General features: G+C 42.0%; 1 protein-coding gene across 1 annotated transcript in view; it reads right to left on the bottom strand.

Annotated features, from left to right (window-relative positions):
- PIBF1 (progesterone immunomodulatory binding factor 1) overlaps positions 1–25,576 on the bottom strand; it is a 217,681-nt gene that overhangs the window by 138,862 nt on the left and 53,243 nt on the right. Inside the window, exons 8-10 of the mRNA XM_040341371.1 lie at positions 8,979–9,160; positions 5,810–5,935; positions 1,992–2,090 (exon numbers count right to left, since the gene is read on the bottom strand). Coding sequence (XP_040197305.1) covers positions 1,992–2,090; positions 5,810–5,935; positions 8,979–9,160 — 407 coding nt within the window. The remainder of the gene's footprint in view (positions 1–1,991; positions 2,091–5,809; positions 5,936–8,978; positions 9,161–25,576) is intronic.

Raw genomic sequence — 25,576 nt, 5'->3', positions numbered from 1 at the left:
CGGGCGTTATTCAAGCGTTTTTCAGGAGCTTTGGCGTAAAAAAAAAAGCCTGTAAAGCGCCTGAAAGAAGCCTCATCTGCAATCCCAATGTGAAAGACCGAGTGCTTTCAGAGCCCTTTCACATTGCCAGCGCCCGAAAAACGCTGGTAAAGCACCACTAAGACCCTAACGTTTTAGGGCGTTTTTGCAGTGCCTCAGTGTGAAAGGGCAAGGCGTTTTTACAGCGCTTTCAATTCATTTCAATGGAGAGGGGCGTTTTTGGTGCATTTTTTTTTAGCGCCCAAAAGCTGCTCCAAAGATGCTGCTTGCAGGACTCAGGGTGAAAGGGTCCATTGAGAGCATTTTATGAGCGTCTTAATAGCGCTATTTTTAATGCTAAAATGCTGTAAAAACACTTCAATGTGAAAGGGGTCTTCCTGAAGAGCGTTCTGCGTTCCGATTGCTCTTCCGAGACCATTTGACAGGTGGCGAGGAGACGTTGCATTGCCTCCTTATCACATATTTTATTCCTCTAAATGCCAGGGCAACCCATGTGCATTGTGCATGATTGTGGGGTGGTTGCAGTGTGGCCCCATTCACTTGACTAGACTGCGCTCGGTGAACGCAACAAGGGGTATAATTTCTGCCATGAAGCAAAGCACGGTGTGTACATTCCCAGCCGCTGCCTTTCCAGATAAAGGGGGAGTGGTTTACAGGTAATAAGAAACGCGGCTCAAATGTGTGGGTTTACCGCCCCGCAACTGCTAGTTTAAGCAAGCCCTTACACATGAATAAAGTTTATCACTGTACTGATCACTATACTGACCCCTATCAGTGTTAGGCCCCGTACACACGGTCGAACAAGTCCGCTGAAACTGGACCGCGGACATGTCCGACCGCTTTCCAGCGGACAAAAGTTTCTTAGCAAGCTAAGAAACTTGTCCGCTGGAAACATGTCCATCGGACATGTCCGATGGTTAAGTACACCTAATCGGACATGTCTGCTGGTTATGACGTGCAACCAGCGTCCCGAAATCCCGCGCATGCGTCGAATTGATTCGACACATGCGTGGAAGCATTGCACTTCCGTGTTTGAGAACGTCGGTGTCGTCTACGTCACCGCGTTCTCTGTCCGCGGTGATTTTAGTCTGATGGTGTGTACACACATCAGACCAAAAGCTCCCAGGAGACATGTCCGATGAAAACGGTCCGCGGACCGTTTTCATCAGACATGTCTCCTCGTGTGTACGGGGCCTTAAATGTTTTTTTCCAGCCTTCTAACCCTCTGACACTTTTGCTAGACAGTTTGGTCTGGTAAAGGAAGTTAAAAAAAGAATAAAAAAGCATAAAAAAGGAAACGAATGCAGCCGTCACATCTAATAATTGGTTAACTACAATATAATACTTTTTTGGTTTTTGAGTTTAATACTGCTTTAAAGATCGCTAGAGTTCATCAATAATGGAAATGTACAATTAACGTGCAATCACAACTTCACACCTATCAGAGGAAGTATATTTGTGGCACTTACAGAAATGTGTTATGTACGTTTTTATGCCAGGTGGATCTTTACAGTGTTCGCTTGCACTGCTGATGTCAAATACATTTCTGAAAAACTGGCAAGCATGGTAGAAAAGAATTGTACAACCAGTTTCAGATTTACAATCAATTGTGAGGTCTGAGTGCCTACCTACATTTTTATTTAATAAATCTAATTGGGTAGGTCTCACAATACATAGATGTGGGAAAAAAATTGCTGCTCTAATATGACAAATATAAGCAAGATCTGACTGTGTGGTCTTCTTTAAACATTCTTTAGAAAACAATTGACAGAAAGTATTGCAACAAGTAGATGACCTCCTTCCTTTTAACAACTACAGTGCCACCTGCTGGTGCAATCTTGTGTGGCAGTAGCTGAATTGTAATCCACATAGCACTGTCAACAGTCCCACCTCTTTTTTACACACATAATACCAGTATAGTTGGCAATTACCCATGACAAACCATTACTTACTGTTCTAATATCTGATCAGATTTTGCCAGAGCTTCTCTTTCAGCAGCAACTGCTCGCTCTTTCTCGGCTATAGCATTGTCCTTTGCTTCCCTTAAATTCCTAGAAGAGGAAAAAATTAAAACCACAGATTTAGCTTAACAGAAATAGTTACACTTTAGGAAAAGCCAATTATCAGCAATGTTCAATGTAAAAATAGTATAAAAAGGGTGCTTACAATGGTTGCCGTTTACTTTGATATAGAGCTGCACGATTCTGGAAAAAATATGAGAATCACGTTTTTTTCCTCTTAGAATAAAGATCACGATTTTTTCACTATTCTTGCGGTGTAACATAATTTTTCACATTATAAAAAAAATTGGGGCCAACTTTACGGTTTAGATTTTTTTTAATTAGTTGAAGTGTATGTAAATACAGTGTGGCAAAAAATATGGCAATGATCGCCGTTTTATTCTCTAGTGTCTCTGCTAAATATATATATAAAATGTTTGGGGGTTCTAAGTAATTTTCTAGCAAAAAAAAAATAAAAATTTAACTTGTAAGCAACACGTGTCAGAAAAAGAGTTCCACCCACTTTTAGAACTTTGTCTTAAAGGAAAGACGACCTCTCCACCACTTGTTTTTGGCTATTTTATTTTTTTCTAACTCCCCTTTTCTGAATTACAAAGTGTACTTTCGTTCCAGCTGGGCCGCGGTGCAGGGCGTCATGTCGTCTTGTGCAGTGAGCCCCCCCCCCACTGCCTTCTGGGAGACAAGCTGGCCATTCACAAAGTGGCACGCGACTCGCGCATGTGCCGTAGGAAACCGGAAGCGAAGCCGCAAGGCTCCACTGTCGGTTTCCCTTAGTTAGAATGGCGGTGCCTGCACCCAATCCGATGGACAGAAAGGGGGGGGGGGGGGTGACAGGTAAGTGTCCTTATTAAAAATCAGCTGCTGACTTTAAAAAAAATATAAAAAAATATTTGTGGCTGGAACTTTGCTTTAAGTGGTTAGACTGACATTGTTTGCAGACTGAAGTTCATCCCTTTGATCTAAAAGAACCAAATGATACATTGTTTAAGTTAACTCGCAATGTTGATGATCATTTGCGGAGGCTCTTTTTTTTGACAGCTGTGAGTGAGCAGAGACCGGCTCTGCACTGTTTACATCGTGGAAATGCGGGGTTAAGATTGTGGAGGGTTGAATCGAGATCGCAATTTATTTTAATGATTAATCGTGCAGCTCTACTTTAATAGCTTAAATTTTTCTGATAAAAAAAAGAAACTATGCTTAAACACTTGTAGCAGTATTTTTGATTACCTCAACTCACAATTTGTTACTATCACTTTCGGACAGCTTGATCTACCTGCAAACTATATATATATATATTATATATTTTTTTTTATTAATTAGGGAAACCATAATGGTAAATAGTGCTCAATACAGTTACTTTAGGAGCAAACCGGTAATAAACAGTCAACAGTACGGCCTTACAAAGCTCCATTCAAGCTTGTAGGTAAAGTGTAGTGGGAGCACTTGCCATCTTTGTTAAAGCTTCTATCACCGGTGAGCAAGAAAAAAAATGAAGGGTCAATGGACTCGAACAAATGGGTAACAGCAAAACCACCCTGCAGTTGGAGTAAGCAACAGTGGAGGCTCAGGAAAAACAGGCAATGGCTCTGCACAAGTAAAAAAGGACAGATGCTACATACTGTAAAGGGCCCAAGGATCCTAGCTCCCTATAAGGAAAAGAAGAGGGCTCATGTGCAAAGGGAACATGTGGCACATAGGAGGTGGAGTCAGGCAGGACATCTGCCTTTTCATATGGCCTTCTCAGTTTTGGAGTTAAATTGTGGCAAAACTCCATTGGGATGCATAGTGCACCCCTAAACCCTGAACTCTGTATGGAGCACACCCCTGAACTCTGCACTCTGTACATAATGCACTCCTGAACCCTGCACTCTGCACATCGCACACTCCGGACCTCTGCACTCTCTACATAGCGGACCCCTGCACTCTGTGTGTAGGGCACCTCTGGAGCTGCACTCTGTACATAACGCATTCTTGAACTCCAAACCAGCCCTTTGAGAGCAACCAAACTGCTGATGTGGCCCGCTGCCCTAAGGGGAACATGTGTCATGCCCTCAGGCAGGGTGTGGGAGGGAAAATGTAAAATGCCCATGAAGGCGATAAGAAGCACAAGGAAAGCAAGGAGAACTGGCTTCCAAGACACCTGGCCACAAATAGCAGCACAAGGGAAGGAAGCCAAAGCAGAACTATTGCGGCAGGGGTAACAGAGAGAGGAAGAATGTGTTTTTGTGAGGAATGCGTCCGAGGGGAAGCTCTTAAACCAGAAGAGGAGAGCTCTGCTTGCCAAGAAGTCCTGCATGGGCCCCAGAGTGACATGGACGAGTGACATTCAACAGAACAGAGATAAGAAGAGAACAAAAGTGAGTACACCCCATAGTGAAAATTTCCAAATTGGGCCCAATTAGCCATTTTCCCTCCCTGATGTCATGTGACTTGTTAGTGTTACAAGGTCTCATGTGTGAATGGGGAGCAGGTGTTTTAAATTTGGTGTTATCGCTCTCACTCGGTCATGCTGGTCACTGGAAGTTCAACATGGCACATCATTTCAAAGAACTCTCTGAGGATTTGAAAAAAAAAAAAAAAAAGAATTGTTGCTCTACATAAAGATGGCCTAGGCTATAAGAAGATTGTCAAGACTCAGAAACTGAGCTTCAGCACGGTGGCCAAGACCATACAGCGGTTTAACAGGACAGGTTCCATTTTGAACAGGTCTCGCCATGGTCGACCAAATAAGTTGAGTGCACATGCTCAGCGTCATATGCAGAGGTTGTCTATGGGAAATAGACATATGAGTGCTGCCAGCATTGCTGCAGAGGTTGAAGGGGTGGGGGGGTCAGCCTGTCAGTGCTCAGACCATACGCTGCATCAATTTGGTCGGCATGGCTGTCGTCCCAGAAGGAAGCCTCTTCCAAAGATGATGCACAAGAAAGCCCCGCAAAAAAAGGACAGCGTCTTTATACATCAGATATGGATATACTCTTAAAGACATTACCATCTAGTCTAAATACAGCATTAATAATTTAAACAAGAATGCTTACCCAGATTTCTTTTGGGTCTACAATAAGTTTAAAAAAAATTAAGCTGTTCAAGATTAAAAATAAAAAATAAATCTGTGCAGTTTCTATCTCATAACTATTATGAGATTATTAAGTTTGACTGTTACATGTGAATAGGTGGAATTACATAAATCATGTAATTAAGAAGAGCCGTCTGCTTCCTCTGACATGTTACATACTGCTGAATCCCACACAATCCACATTGTGCAGCTCAGTTCATTGTTAAATCTAAAAAAAAAACAAGTTTGCTGCACTGATGTAATACAATGTTCGGACATATTCTTCAAAAGGTACACAGAAAATGTCAAAACCTTTCCCAACAAGTTATAATGATGACCTCACTAAGAGGACACACCCAAAGGAGATTCAGAAGTGATGACAGTCCTCCAAAATATTAGAAAGAAGGAAGTCTTTTCATATTGTTCTCAGGTAACTATATTTTACATGCAGACTCTCCAAAGGCAACGTGCAAATAGAGATGTGAAGCAAATAAAATATAATGATGTATAAGCTTTGTAAAATACAGCCCCCCCCAAAAAAAATGTAATTAATGGGTTTGCTATGAAATGTCAGCAAAATGTTACCAAATGTGTTTAGGGCAAAACATATCTGGGCAGTGTTACATCATCTGTGCCCCATTCTAAGGTACATTCCAATGTGAGCGGTTTTATTCGAAAATAGCGGTGTTAATCGTACCTGTTTTCCCGTTCATACATCTCTTTTGATGCTCCACGGAGTTGATCAATTTCTTGATTTGTCTTCAGTCTAATTTGCTCTAGCTCATTGCGCAGTTTATTCTCATATTCAGTCTTATAATGATCTCTGTATCAACAAATGGATGAAAAAAAGAAAATGAATAAGTCTTGCCTCCTTAGACAGAACTCCATACTGCTCCTCTTCTGCACTCTAGACTAGGGTCCAGAAAAAACAAACATATGCCAACAAAAACTGATAATTTAGCTTAAAGTGGTTGTAAACCCACTATTTGGACTTTTACCTACAGGTAAGCCTACAACATGGCTTACCTGTAGGTAAGGATAATATCTCCTAAACCTGCACGGTTTAGGAGATATTACCCCCGCAATGCGGGCGGCGCATGCGCAGGGGGGACTCCACGGCTGAAGGACCGGCATCGCCGGACCCTGCCGATTTTAAATCTCCCGCGCGCACGCGCGGGAGTGACGTCATCGCCGCTCCAGCCAATCACAGCGCTGGAGCGGCGATACCCGGAAGACACGCCGGAGCAAGATGACATCCTGCTCGGCGTGGACCAGGTAAGTGGTACACACCTCGTTCCGAGGTAAGTATTTCATAATAGGCTAGTATGCGATGCATACTAGCCTATTATGCCTTTTGCATTGCAGGTTTGGGGGGAAAAAAAAAAAATTTATGCGGTTTACAACCGCTTTAAAGGGGTTGTAAAGGTAAAAGTTTTTTTACCTTAATGCATCCTATGCATTAAGGTAAAAAAACATCTGACAGCACTGCCCCCCCCGAGCCCCCGTTTTACTTACTTTGCCGTTTGAAAGTCTCGGGCGCGTGCGTGTCATCATGTTTGGTTCCCAGCCTGGCCGTTGATTGGCTAGGCTGGGCGGATTGATAGCAGCGCAGCCATTTTTTACCTAGCCGCCGATGTATCACGGGAGCGCGCTCGCAAAAGCTTTCCACCATGCGAGGGAGCTCGCATGAACGTGGAAAGCTTTTGCGAGGAGGAGCCGAGACCGCCGCCAAGGGACCCCAGAAGACACGGATCCGGGCCACTCTGTGCAAAACGAACTGCACAGCGGAGGGAAGTATAACATGTTTGTTATTTTAAAAAATAAGTGTCCCTTTAAAAGGACAGGGCCTCTTTCTGAGATTTGGTGTTTACAAGTTAAAAAAAAAAAAAAAAAAATTGCGCTAGAAAATTACTTAGAACCCCCAAACATTTTATACATGCCAGCAAGTCTTTTTTTAAAAGTACAAGCTCCCCAGCAGAAAATATCAGTTTACATGGATGAGAGAAACCACTTAACACTGGCACGGGTGTTAAAAATTATCAGCTTTTATTTATTTATGCAAAACCTTTATCCCAAAAGGAAAAATGGTTAGCTGTAACTAATTATAAAGTGTGAGTTGGAGTTTGGCCTTAATTTGTTAGTGAATCTAAATCTGCTAGTACATTTAACACTACCTTCCCCCCAGACTAACTAAGCTGCTGTCTGCTTTGGCTCCTGTGCTCATTCACCCAGAGTTAAAGTGTCACTAAGGCCTCTTGCACACTGCAGCTTGATAAAGCTCCGTACAGCTTATTTTTTTATTTTATTTACTGAGCTAAAATACAGCCCATTAATTGTAATGCGCCTACACACACAGGCATGTAAACAAGCACTGTGCATTCTTCAGTAGAAAAATAAAAAAAGTACCGTATTTATTGGCGTATAACACTCACTTTTCTACCCTGAAAATAGAGGGTAAACTGTGCCTGCGTGTTATACGCAGGGGGCTGTGGTACGTTTTTTCCCTGAAACTTCCCTCGTAAAGTTAGGGTGCGTGTTATACGCCGATAAATACGGTATATTTATACTGAAGGCCAAAATTACAAGGAAATTGATACCAAGCGCCTTGAGGTGATTCAGTTTGCATAAGTAGCACTATACAAGTTTTTCATTCATTAATTTATATATATATATATATATATATATATATATATATATATATATATATATATATATATATATATATGCACACATATACATACATATACAGGCATACCCCACTTTTAAATATTTACTATCGCTGGAGAGTGCAAAATCAGGCTCACTTCTGCATGAAAAGCAATGAGCTTCCAGGTTTTATTACCAAAGCTTAAAGGGGTTGTAAAGGTACAATTTTTTTCCCCTAAATAGCTTCCTTTACCTTAGTGCAGTCCTCCTTCACTTACCTCATCCTTCCATTTTGCTTTTAAATGTCCTCATTTGTTCTGAGAAATCATCACTTCCTGTTCTTCTGTCTGTAACTCCACACAGTAATGCAAGGCTTTTTCCCTGGTGTGGAGAGTCGTGCTCACCCCCTCCCTAGGACTACAGGAGAGTCAGGACACTCTCTACGTTGCAGATAGAGAAAGGAGCTATGTGTTAGTGGGCGTCCTGACTATCCTGTATTCCAAGGGAGCGGGCGAGCATGACACTCCACACCAGAGAGAAAGCCTCGCATTACTGTGTGGAGTTACAGATAGAAGAACAGGAAGTGAGGATTTCTCAGAAGAAATAAGGACATTTAAAAGCAAAATGGAAGGATGAGGTAAGTGAAGGAGGACTGCACTAAGGTAAAGGAAGCTATTTAGGGGGAAAAAAATTGTACCTTTACAACCCCTTTAATTGAACAAGCTCATTGGTTTCTATGCAGAAGTGAGCCTGATTTTGCACTATCCAGCGATAGTAAATAAACCCCATTGTGTACTTAAAAGTGGGGTATGCCTGTATAAAAAAAAAAAACTGCATTTTTGGTCAATAATTTACATCTCATGCACGCAAATACATTTAAAAGCGCACAAATGCCCATTTACATATGGTGCAGAACGAGAACGCGAGAATGCGTTTTCATGCATGAGCAAAATTGCAGAAATGCATATATGCAAAATTGCGTTTAAATACGCACAAATACATGCAAAAAAAAAAGTCTGAACAAGTAGACGCTCGAACAGGAGTTTCATGTGCAAGAGGCCTAATACAGGAGGTGCATTACTGGCCAGATCACAAGGGAAAAAAACATAATAAAACCGATGCAGCCACCATATCTAATGATTGGTAAGCTGCAATCAAATACATTGCAATAAATGCATTACAAAATACCACTAAGAAAAAAAGGGCAACAGACGGCTTACCTTGAAGCAACATATTTTTCATACATTTCTTCTCTGGCTTTTTTGGCATCTTCCAGCTGACCCTGAAGCCTTTCTAAGCGGTCCTCTTCATGAGCACAGCGGACATTCAACTCCATATTCTGTCGGTTAAGGAAGTCTTTATCCTTTTGCAAGAGTGAAACAGATTGTCGCAATGTGCTTACCTGCATAAAAACAGGAAAACAAAAAAACAGATGCAATTTTTAGTTTGGTAATTTCTAAATACACGATAAATACAGTAAGATTGTCAGAGAACCCCAATGCGTACAAACCGAACATTGTCTGACATTGTCCCACATGCTTTTGGCTAAATTTTTAAGGGAATGTAAACACCAACAATGGACCTCTATTATCTGGTCCACTTTGGTCTGGCACATATACAGTTAAAAACATTGTTATATCAGTTTGAGAAGCGCAAATCTATCCTAGAAAATTTGCCAGCCAGTAATTGTAACAGGAGTCACTTTTGGGCACAGATTGAGCCAGGAAATAAAGAGACATATGTTGGATTGTTTTAACATGGACAGTAATTTACAATATATTCTTTAATGTCTGCAAAGAATATTCTGACCCTACTGGTCAATAATGACTCTTTTCAATGATTAGCCCTGGCTAGTGAGTTGTTAAATGAGGCTGGCTCTTGAAAGGCCTTTCATTGTGTGATAACACTGTTTAAAGCCTATTGAAGCTCAGAGGTGTGAATACCTTTCTGTCTAAAGATGTGGATTGAGAAGAAATCATTGTGTGATGGTGTTTTGTTTGAATTCTGTTAATAAAGGAATGTGACTTCTCAGGTGGAGTGATTAGGTCATGATAATTATAGACCGGCGCAGACATGTCTAGAATGTTTAGCAATTAGCCATCTGAAGGTGTATTGAAGCCCCCCATGGTGTGATGGGTGGGTGGAGAGTTTGATTGTTCCTGTGATCACTGAACCATGCCTTGGAAATGTATATAAACTTGAGAGCTAACCATTAAAGTTGTCTTGCATTTGAAACCAGAACACAGAGCAAGTCTCGTTATTCTGGGAAATGGGATGTCTGATGTCTGTTGGATGGTTGGAGTGTCCGATAAGCTGTCGTGGGTTGATGGAAGGTCGTAGACGGTGGTGACCGTTACAGTAATGTCTTGTGCTTTTTCCTGTGTTGCGCTCTTATTAGGTAGCAATATACAGTATCTCACAAAAGTGAGTACACCCCTCACATTTTTGTAAATATTTTATTATATCTTTTCATGTGACAACACTGAAGAAATTACACTTTGCTACAATGTAAAGTAGTGAGTGTACAGCTTTTATAACATTGTAAATTTGCTGTCCCCTCAAAATAACACAGCCATTTAATGTATAAACCACTGGCAACAAAAGTGAGTACACCCCTGAGAGAAAATGTCCAAATTGGGCCCAATTAGCCATTTTCCCTCCCCAGTGTCATGTGACTCATTAGTGCTACAAGGTCTCAGGTGTGAATGGGGAGCAGGTGTGTTAAATTTCATGTTATTATTTTCACTCTCTCATACTGGTCACTGGAAGTTCAACATGGCACCTCATGGCAAAGAACTCTCTGAGGATCTGAAAAAAAAAAAGAATTGTTGCGCTACAAAAAGATGGCCTAGGCTATAAGAAGATTGCCAAGAACCTGAAACTGAGCTGCAGCACAGTGGCAAGACCATACAGCAGTTTACCAGGACAGGTTCCACTTAGAACAGGCCTCCCCATGGTAGACCAAAGAAGTGGAGTGCACGTGCTCAGCATTTTTCTCCAGAGGTTGTCTTTGGGAAATAGACATATGATTGCTGCCAACATTGCCGCAGAGGTTGAAGGGGTGGGGGGGGGGGGTCAGCCTGTCATGGTCAAGGGCAGTATTCAAACATTATAATGACCCCAAACACACCTCCAAGATGACCACTGCCTTGCTAAAGAAGCTGAGGGTAAAGGTGATGGACTGGCCAAGCATGTCTCCAGACCTAACCTCTATTGAGCATCTGTGGGGCATCCTCAAACGGAAGGTGGAGGAGCACAAGGTCTCTTAACATCCACCAGCTCCGTGCTGTCATCATGGAGGAGTGGAAGAGGACTTCAGTGGCAACCTGTGAAGCTCTGGTGAACTCCATGCCCAAGAGGGTTAAGGCAGTGCTGGAAAATAATTGTGGCCACACAAAATATTGACACTTTGGGCCAAATTTGGACATTTTCACTTAGGGGTGTACTCACTTTTGTTGTAAGCGTTTTAGACATTAATGGCTGTGTGTTGAGTTATTTTAAGGGGACAGAAAATGTACACTGTTATACGAGCTGTACACTCACTACTTTACATTGTAGAAAAGTGTAATTTCTTCAGTGTTGTCACATGAAAAGATATAATACAATATTTACTAAAATGTGAGGGGTGTACTCACTTTTGTGATCAGTCCAGCCAATCATGTAAAAAAAATATCCATACCTGAAATTCCTCTTTAAACTGAAAGGGGAGTTCCACCCACAATTTCACTTTTTAAATATAAATACCCCTGTAATACACAAGCTTAATGTAGTCTAGTAAAGTTAGTCTGTAAACTAAGGTCCGTTTTGTTAGATTGTTACAGCATTTAAATAGTTTATAATCTAGAAATAGACCGTGGCGATCTTAAGTGTGGGCATCATGAAGCCAGACTGTATGACTTCCTGGATTTCAGCTTTGCATATCTCGCACATGCTCAGGGCACAAGCAATGTAATAGGTTTCAGTCAGGTTTGCAAGGACTACTGGGAAACATGATGCCTATCCCAGAAACCCTTGCAAATAGCCTAGGCAAATAAGGAGGATGAAGTAATGAAGGACTACAAAATAAAGGTATTTACAAGCAACAAATTAAAGCGGGGGTTCACCCTTAGAGGGCATTTTTTCCCCTTAGATTCCTGCTCGTTATTACTAGGGGAATCGGCTATTTAATTTAAAATATGTGCAGTACTTACCCGTTTACGAGACGCATCCTCTCCGTCGCTTCCGGGTATGGGCTTCGGGAATGGGCGTTCCTTCTTGATTGACAGGTTTCCGAGAGGCTTCCGACGGTCGCATCCATCGCGTCACGATTTTCCGAAAGAAGCCGAACGTCGGTGCGCAGGCGCAGTATAGAGCCGCACCGACGTTCGGCTTCTTTCGGCTACGAGTGACGCGATGGATGCGACCGTCGGAAGCCTCTCGGAAGAATGTCAATCAAGAAGGAACGCCCGCTCCCGAAGACCCATACCCGGAAGCGACGGAAGAAGATGCAGCTCGAAAACGGGTAAGTACGGATCATATTTTAATATAAATAGCCGATTCCCCTAGACCGAACGAGCAGGAAGCTAAGGGGAGATTTTTTTTTTTTTTAAATGGGTGAACTCCCGCTTTAAATAAAAATTGTCCATTCTGAACACTATGAGATTAGAGCATGCAGCACAGACAAACATAAAAAAATGGGTGGAACTCTACTTGAAGGTTAAATTGGGTATTAAAGAGAACCGTCATTTCTGAAATGACTTGTTCTCTAGCAGTCATATTGATCCTGTGCTTTGTTACTGACTGTTCTACTAAAAATGTGTTTTATTTTGTCTGTGTGCCCATTGCCAACATTCCCTTCACGTTCTACCCTGGGAGGAAGTAAAGGAAAATGTCACCAATATGAAACAGCAATAAAAACCCAACATAAGATCTAAAGCCTAGTACACATGGGCCGAATGTTGCTCAGTTCAATAGAAACTGGCCGCCATTCAGCCTGTGTGTATGGCAGCTGGTCTGACAGAAGCCGGCCATTCGGCCGGCTCCCGTCGAAGGCTCATTACTGAAAAAGGTCTGCCAACTGGCACCCCATTAGAGCTCTCAGTCAGTGGCTGAGAGCGTTGACCGGAGTGTTCTGGTGGAGGGGCACAATAGCACAGCAGGGGAGATCGCTGTACTGTCCGATTGTTAGTACAGTGGTTCCGACCTGAGCCGTCAGTTTTTTCGTTCAATCCACTGGGCTAATAAAGCGTTCAAGGCTTTACTTTTTCTTACACCTTCACATCTGCTATGGACCATAGGCCTGTTTTTTGGTAATAACTTAATCATTACTTAAAGCAGCATTCCACCCAAAAGTGGAACTTCTGCTTTAAGGACACCTAGCCCCCTCATATGCCACATTAGACATGTCATTTTTTTGGGGTGGAGTAAGTACCTAGTTTTGACAGGTACCCAGCTCCTACTTCGGCTCGCGCTACCTAGGCGACTCAAGCGCAAGTTCTCCTCTACTCCTCCCTCCAATCTTCTGGGACACGTCACAGATCCCAGAAGATTGCTCGGCCATTCAGGACGGGCAGCGCGACTTGCGCATGCACAGTACGCACCTGGCTGTGAAGCTGCAAGCTGTCACTGCCGAGTGCCCACACTAGTGATGGCGGCGCCAGGGAGAGAACCGAGGCTTTGGGTGGTCGCATCGCTGGATCGTAGGACAGGTGAATGTGTGTTTATTAAAAGGTAGCAGCTAACAAAAAGTGTAGTTGCTGACTTTTAATAAACACAGAAACCGCTCCAACTCCGCTTTAACATACCAACTAAAGCAATTTTTTTTTTTAACCACTTCCCGACCTCTTCATGTACATTTACGTCGGCAGAATGGCACAGACAGGCACAATCACGTACCTGTACGTCCTCTGCTAGACGTGGGTGGGGGGTCCGATCGGGACCCCCCCCAGTACATGCGGAGGTCGGGTCCGCTCGGGGAGCGATCCGGGACGACGGCGCGGCTATTTGTTTATAGCCGCTCCGTCGCGATCGCTCCCCGGAGCTGAAGAACGGGGAGAACAGTGTGTAAACACGGCTTCCCCGTGCTTCACTGTGGCGGCGCATCGATCGGGTGATCCCCTTTATAGGGGAGACTCGATCGATGACGTCATTCCTACAGCCACACCCCCCTACACTAGTAAACACATACACAGTGATCCCTAAATGTTACAGCGCCCCCTGTGTTTAACTCCCAAACTGCAACTGTCATTTTCACAATAAACAATGCAATTTAAATGCATTTTTTGCTGTGAAAATGACAATGGTCCCAAAAATGTGTCAAAATTGTCTGAAGTGTCCGCCATAATGTCGCAGTCACGAAAAAAATCGCTGATCGCCGCCATTAGTAGTAAAAAAAATAAAAAAAATAAAAATGCAAAAAAACTATCCCCTATTTTGTAAACGCTATAAATTTTGCGCAAACCAGCCGATAAACGATTATTGCGATTTTTTTTACCAAAAATAGGTAGAAGAAAACGTATCGGCCTAAACTGAGAAAAAAAATAATTTTGTATATGTTTTTGGGGGATATTTATTACAGCAAAAAGTAAAAAAATATTGCATTTTTTTCAAAATTGTCGCTCTATTTTTGTTTATAGCGCAAAAAATAAAAACCGCAGAGGTGATCAAATACCACCAAAAGAAAGCTCTATTTGTGGGGGAAAAAGGACGCCAATTTTGTTTGGGAGCCACGTCGCACGACCGAGCAATTGTCTGTTAAAGCAAAGCAGCATATTGGTCCGGGGCTTAAGTGGTTAAGGACAAAGCTTTTTGGTTATATTGTCATGCAAAAATGTATTTTATTTTTGTGCAAATCATAAAAAAAATAAAAAAAATGTAAACCTTTTTTCCCCCTAAATGGTTGCTATAGATAAAATGATAATTAAAATAAAATCTTGATTCAGGCACAAAGCATTGCAAGCTTATTTACAAATAAAATTTAATATTTTTTTCCCCAATTTTCTTGCTGTTTTAATGCATTACTGTCACTAACGCACACACAGTGGTATTGGGAAGATTATTCTCATGTGGCAAATGGTTTTCCAATGAGTTGCACCACTCAAAACTGTATTTAAAGCGAAGTTTTACCCTAAAAATAATCTATTAACAGCTTGCCTTTAATGTAAAAAAAAAAAAAAAAAAAAAATACAATTTTCTTACTCACTTCTATCTGGCTGTTACTAGAAAATTTCGTAATCTGCCTAGTTCCTGGTCCTAGGTGGTTCAACTTCCTGTCCTAAGACCCCATTGCCTCCTGGGAAACGATGACACTCATTTCCCAGGAGTCTCTGGTCATTACTGTGCCTAAAAATCGCCCAGCATGGACCTATCACTGAAAACCAGGAAGAAAAAGGAACTGGGCTTCACATGCCCACACATATGATGGATACGGCCACAACATGAGCTGGAGGATATAAGGCAAGTGTTTGCAATGATTTCTGGAACGATTGGGGAGCTATTAATATGTATTAGGGACCATTTAATGTGATTCATTTTAGCTTGTGTAATTCCACTTTAATCGCATCACAGCCCACTTTTACTAAACAAAATGGAGGGTCCACATAGACATCAGTTCCCCACGCAGGGGGGGGGGATATACTGAGTCATCTGTCTCCCTTGTTGTCAGCACTGCGGTCCCTCTGTGTTGTCCAGCTCTACTGGTTCCTTTGGCTCTCTTAGCCTTTAGTAGTAGCACCCTGCTGCACAGCCCACTCCTGGCCGGATAAGGGGTTCTCCTGTCACCCCAATAGGAGCCCACCTGACTCCTGAAACACAACCTCCTGTCTACTGGCTGGAACATCTCTAATCCCTGGGTGAGACCTCCTGTCTCTGGACTCCTGGCTGGGGCACCTCTGACACCTGGGTGAGACCTCCTGTCTACTGGCTGGAACATCTCTAATAACTGGGTGAGACCTCCTGTCTCTGGACTCCTGGCTGGGGCACCTCTGACACCTGGGTGAGACCTGTCTACTGGCTGGAACATCTCTAATCCCTGGGTGAGACCTCCTGTCTCTTGGTTGCAAATTGGAAGCCCTGAGCTATCCTCAAGTTTGAGTATATAACAACCCTGCACACTTGTGTACTCAGACAAGCTAAAGGCACCTGGTAAAAATCCGGACACAGAATTGACTACAAAATCCAGAGAAAACCAAACACACAGCTTTCTCCACTCAAAAACAATAGCCTGGAACCTCCCATTAACCCTTAATGCGAATCCTGTGTTATATATGAAAAAAATACAAAAAAGAATTATCCGGAATTAAAAGTTTTTTCACTTTTCACAGCCAGAGCTGTTGAGTTCCCTTTATATGTTAAAATCTATATTTTTGTTGGACGTTTAGCACGCCCAGTCTCCACAAACTGATTTAAGCACAGAACAAAGAGATAGCCAGACAGCTATAGGAAGAGGTCATAAATGGCAGTTTTCATATTTCTCTACATGCATGTTTTCTGTAAAGGAATGTTCCACAAAAACTCTAAATCCCTTGTTTAATGTTATTTTATTCAACTTGAAAAAGCCTGGACTTATACTCAGAGCTTTGTCTTTTACATTTTGCTTTTGGTAAAATCTGGTATTCTGGAGCAACCACAATACACAATGAATATGCGGAAAGAACCCGCAGTCTGGAATCCGTTCAAATTCTTTATTCGATAATCACCAAGTACAAAGTAACTGCCAACATCTTTCGGTGAAGAGCCTTGTTCACAGCATGCCGAAACATGTTAGCAGTTACTTTGTACTTGGTGATTATCGAATAAAGAATTTGGACGGATTCCAGACTGCGGGTTCTTTCCATATATCCATATTCCGAGTTTGTGACAAGTGGGAGGTCGTCTGAACCTGGCACCCGGAGTGAAGGTACCAGTAACCAACATGCATATCTGGAGGTTTTCACAAAGTGGTGCTACCGTGTGTGTACATTACAATATACAATGAGGCTTTAGAGAATTACTATATTTTTAGGATTGGATTTCACACCACCAGCCACTACAAAGAATGGGATGCGACACTTGTGCTTTCAAAGTTAATAATTCTGAGCAAACAAGGAGTTCTTAGAAATCATCTTTAGGAGGATTAAAGCAGAGTTCCACTTAAAAGTGGATCTTCTGCTTATCCCCCCCCCCTCTGGTGCCACATTTGCCACCTTTGAGGGGGGAACAGGTATCGTTCCCCACTTCTGGCAGACTGAGCCGCGGCACGGTCTCCCGGAAGTTTCGACCCAATTCTCCTTCCTCCGGCGTTGTACCAATTAGAAGGTGCAGTGCACTTCGCGCATGCGCAATAGGAAACCAGGTGTGAAGCTGAAAGGCTTCACTGCCGGGTTCCCTTACTAGGAATGGCAGCAGTTGCACCCAACAACCGATCCGTAGATCGCCTGGGGTTGCAACATTGCGGGCAACATGGACAGGTAAGTGTCCATATATTAAAAGTCTGCTATGGGGTGGACAACAAGTGGTTATGGAACTGTTGAGGATAGGTGAGCAAGATACGGAGTGCACTAATTTCAGTTGGTTTGCAGACCCGCAGATGTGCATAGTGAGGAGCACTAAAGTGCAATAATAACCTGAGCCTGTATGTGGAATTAGCAAAACATAGCTACTCTATGTACATAATCACAAATAATAGATGAATACGTTCTTTTTAACATATTGATCAGATTATTTACATAACACTAGTCTGTATGTTCCTAAAAAAAACATTGAGAAGGCTGTATGGTCTGTTTAAGATGTGATTATCTTTAAAACATCATACATCAGTGGTATAATCTGGTGGCAATGGCTAGGTGTGACATCAATTGATTGAGAGTGATGCTGTATGACTGTCATTCAAGATGGACTATAAATAAGCATGAAACCCTGGGAAAATACGTTTTCTTAGATCAGCTTTCAGCATTAGCTCTGCAGACAGAATTTACAACTGTTTAAACAATGTATATTACACCAGCAGTTAACATGCATACTAACATCAATTCCATCATGCAGAGACTTGGATACAAAAATCAAACAACATAAGAAAAAGCATAAATAGATTACATATAAAACAGGCAAAAATATTAAAACGTGTGAATGTTCATAAAACAAAAGTTAAATCAAATATCTCAAAAGAATAAAGAAACGTTTTAATCAAAATGTATCCATAACGCCTGAACACTTAGGCTTCTTTCACACTATGGATTGTATGTCCGTTTTATAATATCCGTATTACACCTATTAACGGACGTTTATTAACGGATTTAATAACGGATACATACGGATAAATATTTTACCATTCTTCCTTTATTGAAAACGGATAATGTTTATCCGTATATATCCATATACATCCGTTATATCATTCCTTTCTAACGTCCGTTAATAAAAACCATTTCACCCTTTCTTGAAGTCCAGCTCCAGAAGTCTTTACTGAGCATGCTCAGTAAAATTAACGTCCGTTAACATAACGGACATTTACGGAGACATTTACTAACGTCCGTGCGCCATTGACTTCAATGTTAAAATATAACGGACGTTAATATATCCGTTACTTGCAATGGACAAAAAATGGACAAAAAATAGTGCAAGACCCGTCACATATTCCGTTATAACTAACGTCCGTACGTTATAACGGACTATTACGGATCTTTACGGAACATAAAAAAATCCCATAGACTTTAATGATATTTTATAAAGGACGTATAACTTCCGTTTTTTTATATTATCTGACGGATTTTAATACGGATTATTAAAACGGATTTATTTTGTAGTGTGAAAAGGGCCTTACCTATGATTTCCAAAGATGGTCATCAACATACAGCAAGGTCCATAACACATGGGTAAGGGAGTTTGGAATGGAGGAACTTGACTGGTCTGCACAGAGCCCTGACCTCAACCCGACAGAACAGCTTTGGAATGAGTTAAAGGGGAGACTGCGAGCCAGGCCTTCACATCCACATCAGTGCCTAACCTCACAAATGCCCTTCTGGAAGAATGGTCAAACATTCCCATAGACACTCCTAAACCCTGTGGACAGCCTTCCCAGAAGAGTTGAAGCTGTTATAGCTGCAAAGGGTGGGCCAATTTAATATTGAACCCTACAGGTTAAGACTGGGATGCCATTAAAGATCATGTGTGTGTCCCAATACTTTTGGTAAATATTCACAAACCCTGTTAAAAGAATTGAGTGGTTTGGGTTTTTCTCTACTTCCCCCCCAAATAATTACTTGAAGTAACCATTAACGTTTACACTCACCAGATCAACATCCTACCAGATGGAACCAGTCTGTTGTGAACGCACTATACCAGTGATGGCGAACCTTGGCACCCCCAGATGTTTTGGAACTACATTTCCCATGATGTTCAACTTCCCCTTTAGAGTGCAGGAGCATCATGGGAAATGTAGTTCCAAAACATCTGGGGTGCCAAGGTTCGCCATCACTGCTCTATGCCCATACACAAGCAAATTGCTGAATGAGTCTGTTGGAACTAAACAAAATGTACAGCAATGCATACTGCTGTATGGTTACCTATCATGTATTAGCTTCTTTCTACTCAACAATGGGTTTTCAGTAGGTCTTTCACTTTTAGGACCATTGGTAAAAGTCTGTCACATCATAGGTTTATCATGTTGCGTTGATAGCAATTGCTAAACTACCGTATAAGACAACCTTTTGGATGCAAAAAAATGCATCCAAAGTTGGGGGTCGTCTTATACGCCGATGCGCAGAGGCTGTGGGCATCCATGATTAAAAAGCCGCGCCTCCTCCTCAGACTGTTCCATGATAGGCGGGACACAAATTTTCCCAGCAGGACCTCTGTTCCGCCTATCACGGATGCCTTCTCACCCTTTGGACGAGAGGACATCCGTGATAGGCGGAACACTGAACAGAGGCCCTGCTGGGAAAATTTGTGTTCCGCCTATCACGGAACAGTCTGAGGAGAAGGAACGGCTTTTGAATCATGGATGCCCGCAGCCTGGAAGCCAGAATCTGCAAAAAAATAAGGTAGGAAGATCGTCTTAGCCGGCAAAGTGGGGGCAAGTGATGGCACAGTGGAGGCAAGTGAGGGCAAGTGATGGCACAGTGGAGGCAAGTGATGGCACAGTGGAGGCAAGTAATGGCACAGTGGAGGCATGTAATGTAATGGCACAGTGGAGGCATGAAATGTAATGTAATGGCACAGTGAGGCATGTAATGTAATGGCACAGTGAGGCATGTAAAAAAGCCTGTTCCTGTCAGTGGTTGTTCTGGCTACCCCTCAGCTTCCAGAAAGACTAGTAGGAAGGGGGTAGTCTTATATGGCGAGTAAATCCCAAAACAAACATTTTTCCTGAAAAAATAGGGGGTCGTCTTATACGCCAGCAAATACGGTATGTGAATAAATATAGGCTACACAGTACACAACCTAGACTCAAAGCCAAGGCACATGATGCATGCTTTCAGGTATTTTCAGGGAAAGGGACTTGCATTTAAGACCAGCCTGAGATCAGTGTAGGGCCTACAATGACTTTCTTTGGGCATATAATGCCAAATCAATTATATGTATGGCATGGATAACACATTATCAAAAAAACTGTAAAAATGTGGGGGGGGGGGGGGAGAAATAAAAAAAAAAAAAAAACACATTTTGATTTTATCCTTTTACAGACAGGTTTTTACATTCCCTGCATGTTTATAGAAATATGTCATGTGATCTCTACTGTTGACCGAAAAATACCACAAATACGGATACAAAAGTATCTCCTAGAAAATGACTTGTGTTATTTTTTGTCGCACACAAATATTTATTTCTCGATACTAAAAATATGTACATTCTAAGGAAATGGGGCACAGATTTCAAAATACGCATAATGTACCGTTTTAAAAATAGTAATGCGCAGAACTAGCCACTTTATTTTTTTTATGTGAAGTCTTTGGATTCAAGGGAATTGAACCCATCTGATAAAAGAACATACAATCTGCAGCATTCAACAGAGGAGCAACGCAAGTACTTTTGTTGGCAGCACAAAACTAAATGTTTCCGAAATTCAATGAACCCTTTTATTTAAAACACTCCGACAAGAAACATATTTTCATGTTCCGCATCTGAGATCGCAGAATTGTAAATTTTTACCTAACCTGTCTTTTAAAAAGGTTTTTTTAAACACCAAATTAGTAAACACCAAAGCCTTTGTCTCAGTACGCTACTTATGCTTGTTCAGTTGGCTAAGCCGGCCAATCCAAGCAGAACTGGTAACAATACAGCAGCGATTGAGTTAAAGTGGTTGTAAACCTCAGACATGCAATATGAACAAAGCATATCCCTCTATAGTGGGTGCTTGTCTCAATTAAAAGCACTAAGTGTCATTTCTGTATATACATATACACACACACACACACACACAAATATGCCTTTCATTTCTATTTTAATAGAACATCAGGTAAGGGTTCACATATAGTTTAATAGACATCACCGATGACACCAGGCTTTTTTTTTGTAGGGCAATACAAATACAAAACTTTTATTACTCACTTTGTTGCTAAAGGCTTTTTTATGTACCAGGAGGATCCTCAATATTTCTGCTGCATTCTCTACATGCATAAAATAAAGTTAAATGTATATAAATCCAATGGTCGCAACAAGTGGGATAACTGGACACTTAAAGGGGTTGTAAAGGTTTGTTTTTTATTTTCTAAATAGGTTCCTTTAAGCTCGTGCATTGTTGGTTCACTTACATTTTCCTTCGATTTCCCTTCTAAATGTTTTTTTTCTTTGTCTGAATTTCTCACTTCCTGTTCCTCCTCAGTAAGCTGTTCTGGCTGACTAACCCCCAGTCAGATGATGGGGCCAAGCTTACTGAGGAGAACGAGGAAGTGAGAAATTCAGACAAAGAAAAAAAACATTTAGAAGGGAAATTGAAGGAAAAGGTAAGTGAACCAACAATGCACTAGCTTAAAAGGAACCTATTTAGAAAATAAAAAACAAACCTTTACAACCCCTTTAACCAGTAGGCTACCGCCCGCCATCAAATGACGGCGGGACGATAAGCCTCTCGTTCAGGGAGGACGTCATATGATGTCCTCGCCTTTTTGAGCCACTACGGGGCACACGCGCCCCCGCCGCGTCACAGGGAACCCGATGCACGTGCCTGCAATTGCCCAGTAGCTGAGCAGGACCGTGAATCTCTGTGTGTAAACACAGAGATCCACGTCCTGTCAGGGAGAGGAGACCGGTGGTGTGTCCCTTGTACATGGGGACACCGATCGGTCACCTCCCCCAGTCAGTCCCCTCCCTCTACAGTTAGAATCACTCACTCGCGTACACATTTAACCCCTTGATAGCCCCCTAGTGTTAACCCCTTCCCTGCCAGTCACATTTACACAGTTATCAGTGCATATTTATAGCACTGTTCGCTGTATAACTGTGAATGTTCCCAAAATAGTGTCTAAAGTGTCCAATGCGTCTGCCTCAATGTCGCAGTCACGATAAAAATCACTAATCACCGCCATTACTAGTAAAAAAAAAAAATGCTATAAATCTATCCCCTATTTTGTAGCCGCTATAACTTTTCCGCACACCAATATATTCTTTTTACGATTTTTTTTTTACAAAAAATATGTAGAAGAATACACATCGGCCAAAACTGAGGTATTTTTGGGGGATATTCATTATAGCAAAAAGTAAAAAAAGATTGTTTTTTTTTTCAAAATTGTCGCTCTTCTTTTGTTTATAGCGCAAAAGATAAAAACCGCAGAGGTGATCAAATACCACCAAAGGAAAGCTCTATTTGTTGGGAAAAAATGATTACAATTTCATTTGGGTACAGTGTTGAATGACCGTGCAATTGTCATTCAAAGTGTGACAGTGCTAAAAAAAGGCTTGGGCAGGAAGGGGGCCAAAGTGTGTGGTATTGAAGTGGTTAAAAGAGATCGTGCAGTCAAAGTCAGTAGATAATCTAACCACCTTCTACCCATTTATAAATAAAAAGATAAATTTTAGGTGGACTGACCTTTCAATATTTACAGAAAACAAAATGACTGCAAACCTTACACACTGACTTGACTTTGAAAGCTATGTTCTCATAGGGTCTAAACATTTTCTATGGCGCTAGAATGTATTAGTCATATCTAGAGAAAACAGCAAGGTCACTTAAGTTTGTGACATATTACGTGACACTTTATGAAGACAGATGAACTTTTTATTACAGACGTTCATGTGTATATATCCCTTTGACTGAGACTTTAGAACAGGCTAAATAAATGCATAAAAGTCAAATAAACAGACAGCTAGTCAAATGCTACTGTACCATATCAAGTAGTAAGTCAGCCCATGATGACAAATGGAACTAATTTTGGAAAAAGAACACTAAAGGCAATGGTTTTAAATGTGAGTCATTGTAAATAGTGAAGAATGACATGACAAGATCAATAGACGTAAAGTACAGCATTAGTACAATGTTGTGGCACAAGGTTAATAACAGGTTTCGTTAGGCTGTTAGATTGATCCGATTGATATTTCTTAAGACTTTAAACATTGGCAGTTATTAGTCACATAGCATTCAGTTTATCTGGGAGTGTGGCCTGCGTTTTAAAGCAGCACTAACCACACAAGGAAGTATTTCTTATTGTTGGCATCTAATTTATTTCCCAAATATTTTCTCAACCAAAGCATTCCCTGTGGTAAGACAATGACTGTGTCCTGGAATCACATGTTTCCTAGCAAATGCAGAGGTGCAGAATATAGCTAAACGCGTTACAGTGAACCCTAGGACAGAGCTGGAGATCCTGTTATTAATATTGATAGAACAGTTATGTGCATATGTAAAACAAAAATTGTGCTTTCCATCCCCAATTAAGAACAAGCAGCATTCTGTAATACAGGAGTTAGGCAACACTAAAGCACGAGTTCACGTTTTCACAATAAATGAAAACGTGAACAGTGTAACCCCCCTCCCCAACTTGCCAGTCCCTGATGTACTTACCTGCGTGGATCATTAGCTTTCACTGCCCACACAGCCAATGCCAGGGATTAGAAAGCTGTGGTCTTCTTTCCCTTCTTTCCTTAGGAACGTTGGGACAAGACAGTGATTCCGATTGGTCAAAGCGGTTTTGTGCCAGCATGTGACCAATAGGAATTGTTCCCATTTATCCCAGACCCTGCACCAATTGCATGGGTAGTAAAATCATCCATGGAAGTAAGTGCAGCAGGGACCATTGGAAAAAGCTGGGGGGGGGGGGGGGGTTGGGTATATTGGGGTGGGGAAAGGTGTATTATTTGCAAGAAGGTGAACTTACACTTTAAGCAACTCATTATATAATTGTAGCGCCTGGTTACTTCAAAGTACTGGTCCTATTTAAATTTAGGAAGAGATCAGAGTGTTAGTTAAACTCTGATCTGGTTAAAATGTTCTAAATGGGTCTCTGCCTCAGCTTGCCTGTGCTGTGGGCTCATTCTGTTGTGCTGGGGTATCCTTCCCACCCCAGGACAGTAGGTGGCAGCAGTGGAGTCAAGGTTTGGGTGCTCTTCCCCAGCAGCCAATCAAGAGGGTTGAGCTTCGCTGTGCATGCTGGTGGAGGGCATTTATGGGGCAGACTCCATTGGTTCTGGGTCTTCTTCTTCAAGTGTGGCACCCACCTTTAGGGTGTCTGCACCACGGCGCCCCAAAGCTATGGCCTACCTGGCCGGGGCGTGCGTGCCACGCAAAGTTCATGGTTCCGAGACCATATGGTCATTTAAGTCATGGCAGGGAGCCCAGTGGTCGATTGGGTTCCCAATCCTGAAGATCCCAAGCGGTATAGCTGTTTGGTGGGGAGTCCATCTGAGGAGAGCCAATGAGGAGGCTGGCAATCCAATAGGGTCTTCACAATCCACCGGGGATCGAGGTATCAGGACACTGGGAGGCTGGTCACCTGTCAGTCGGTACCTGAAAGGAATTAGAAGGAGATCCAGGCGTAATTCCACTAAGGAGGTACATCTCCGTAACCACAATCAGAAGGGCCTGTGGCAGAGGTTTCTTACTGAATTCATCCTAGGAAGGTCTGTGGCAGAGACTTCTTCTCAAAGGTTCGAGCGATACTCTGGCTGCCAGGTCAGTGAGAGAGGCCTGTCCAGGTACGCTATTCCCACTCAGGCAGGAGTGGCGCAAAGAAGTGTTACACGTGGGAGCAGGACTGTTTCCCTATTGCTACGCCTGAATTTGCTATTCTTCTTCTTCCTTCAACTCTACCTTCTTCACCACAAGTTTATTGTTTTTACCCGGCTGGGTAATAAAGAGCACAGCAAAAGACACCTGTTGCGGACATTCCTTTACTTCTGCTATATGCACCATACACCCCTAGGAATTCGGAGAGCCACAAGGTAAATGTGCCACCCAAAACAAATCAGCAGCTCCTCCGGGGGTAGTGCTACATCATTTTTAAGGGAAAGTGCATCATGGTAAAATGTATTATAATAATATTTGTCATATATCGTTTTTTAAACTTTACTTAAAGTGATTGTAAACGACCACCTTGTAAAACAACCCATTCAGTTTAAAAAATAAATTAAAAAGGCATAACATTTGTGTGTGTATGTATATATATAAAAAAACACCACCACAGATTATAAATACCTCTTTTCCCTTTTTTATAAGTGATCAGATTCTCTCTGTTCTCAGCGGTGTAAGAGCTGGGGGGGAGGAGAAGCAACAGCACACTGATCTTCCCCGTGAAAGGGTTGGGGGGGTTGTCAGGAAAGTGTAATCAATGGAGGAGAGCAGGCTAAGTTCCCAGCATAGCTAGAGAACTGACCACAGTGTGTTCTTCTGCTTAGTGGGGTCAGTGTTTAATAGGAAAGCAGAAGGACTGGCAAG

This window comes from Rana temporaria, chromosome 2 (assembly GCF_905171775.1).
Source record: "Rana temporaria chromosome 2, aRanTem1.1, whole genome shotgun sequence".
Lineage (NCBI taxonomy): Eukaryota > Metazoa > Chordata > Amphibia > Anura > Ranidae > Rana > Rana temporaria.
The sequence above is the reverse complement of the archived record's forward strand: the minus strand, read 5'-3'. Positions and strand labels throughout refer to the sequence as shown.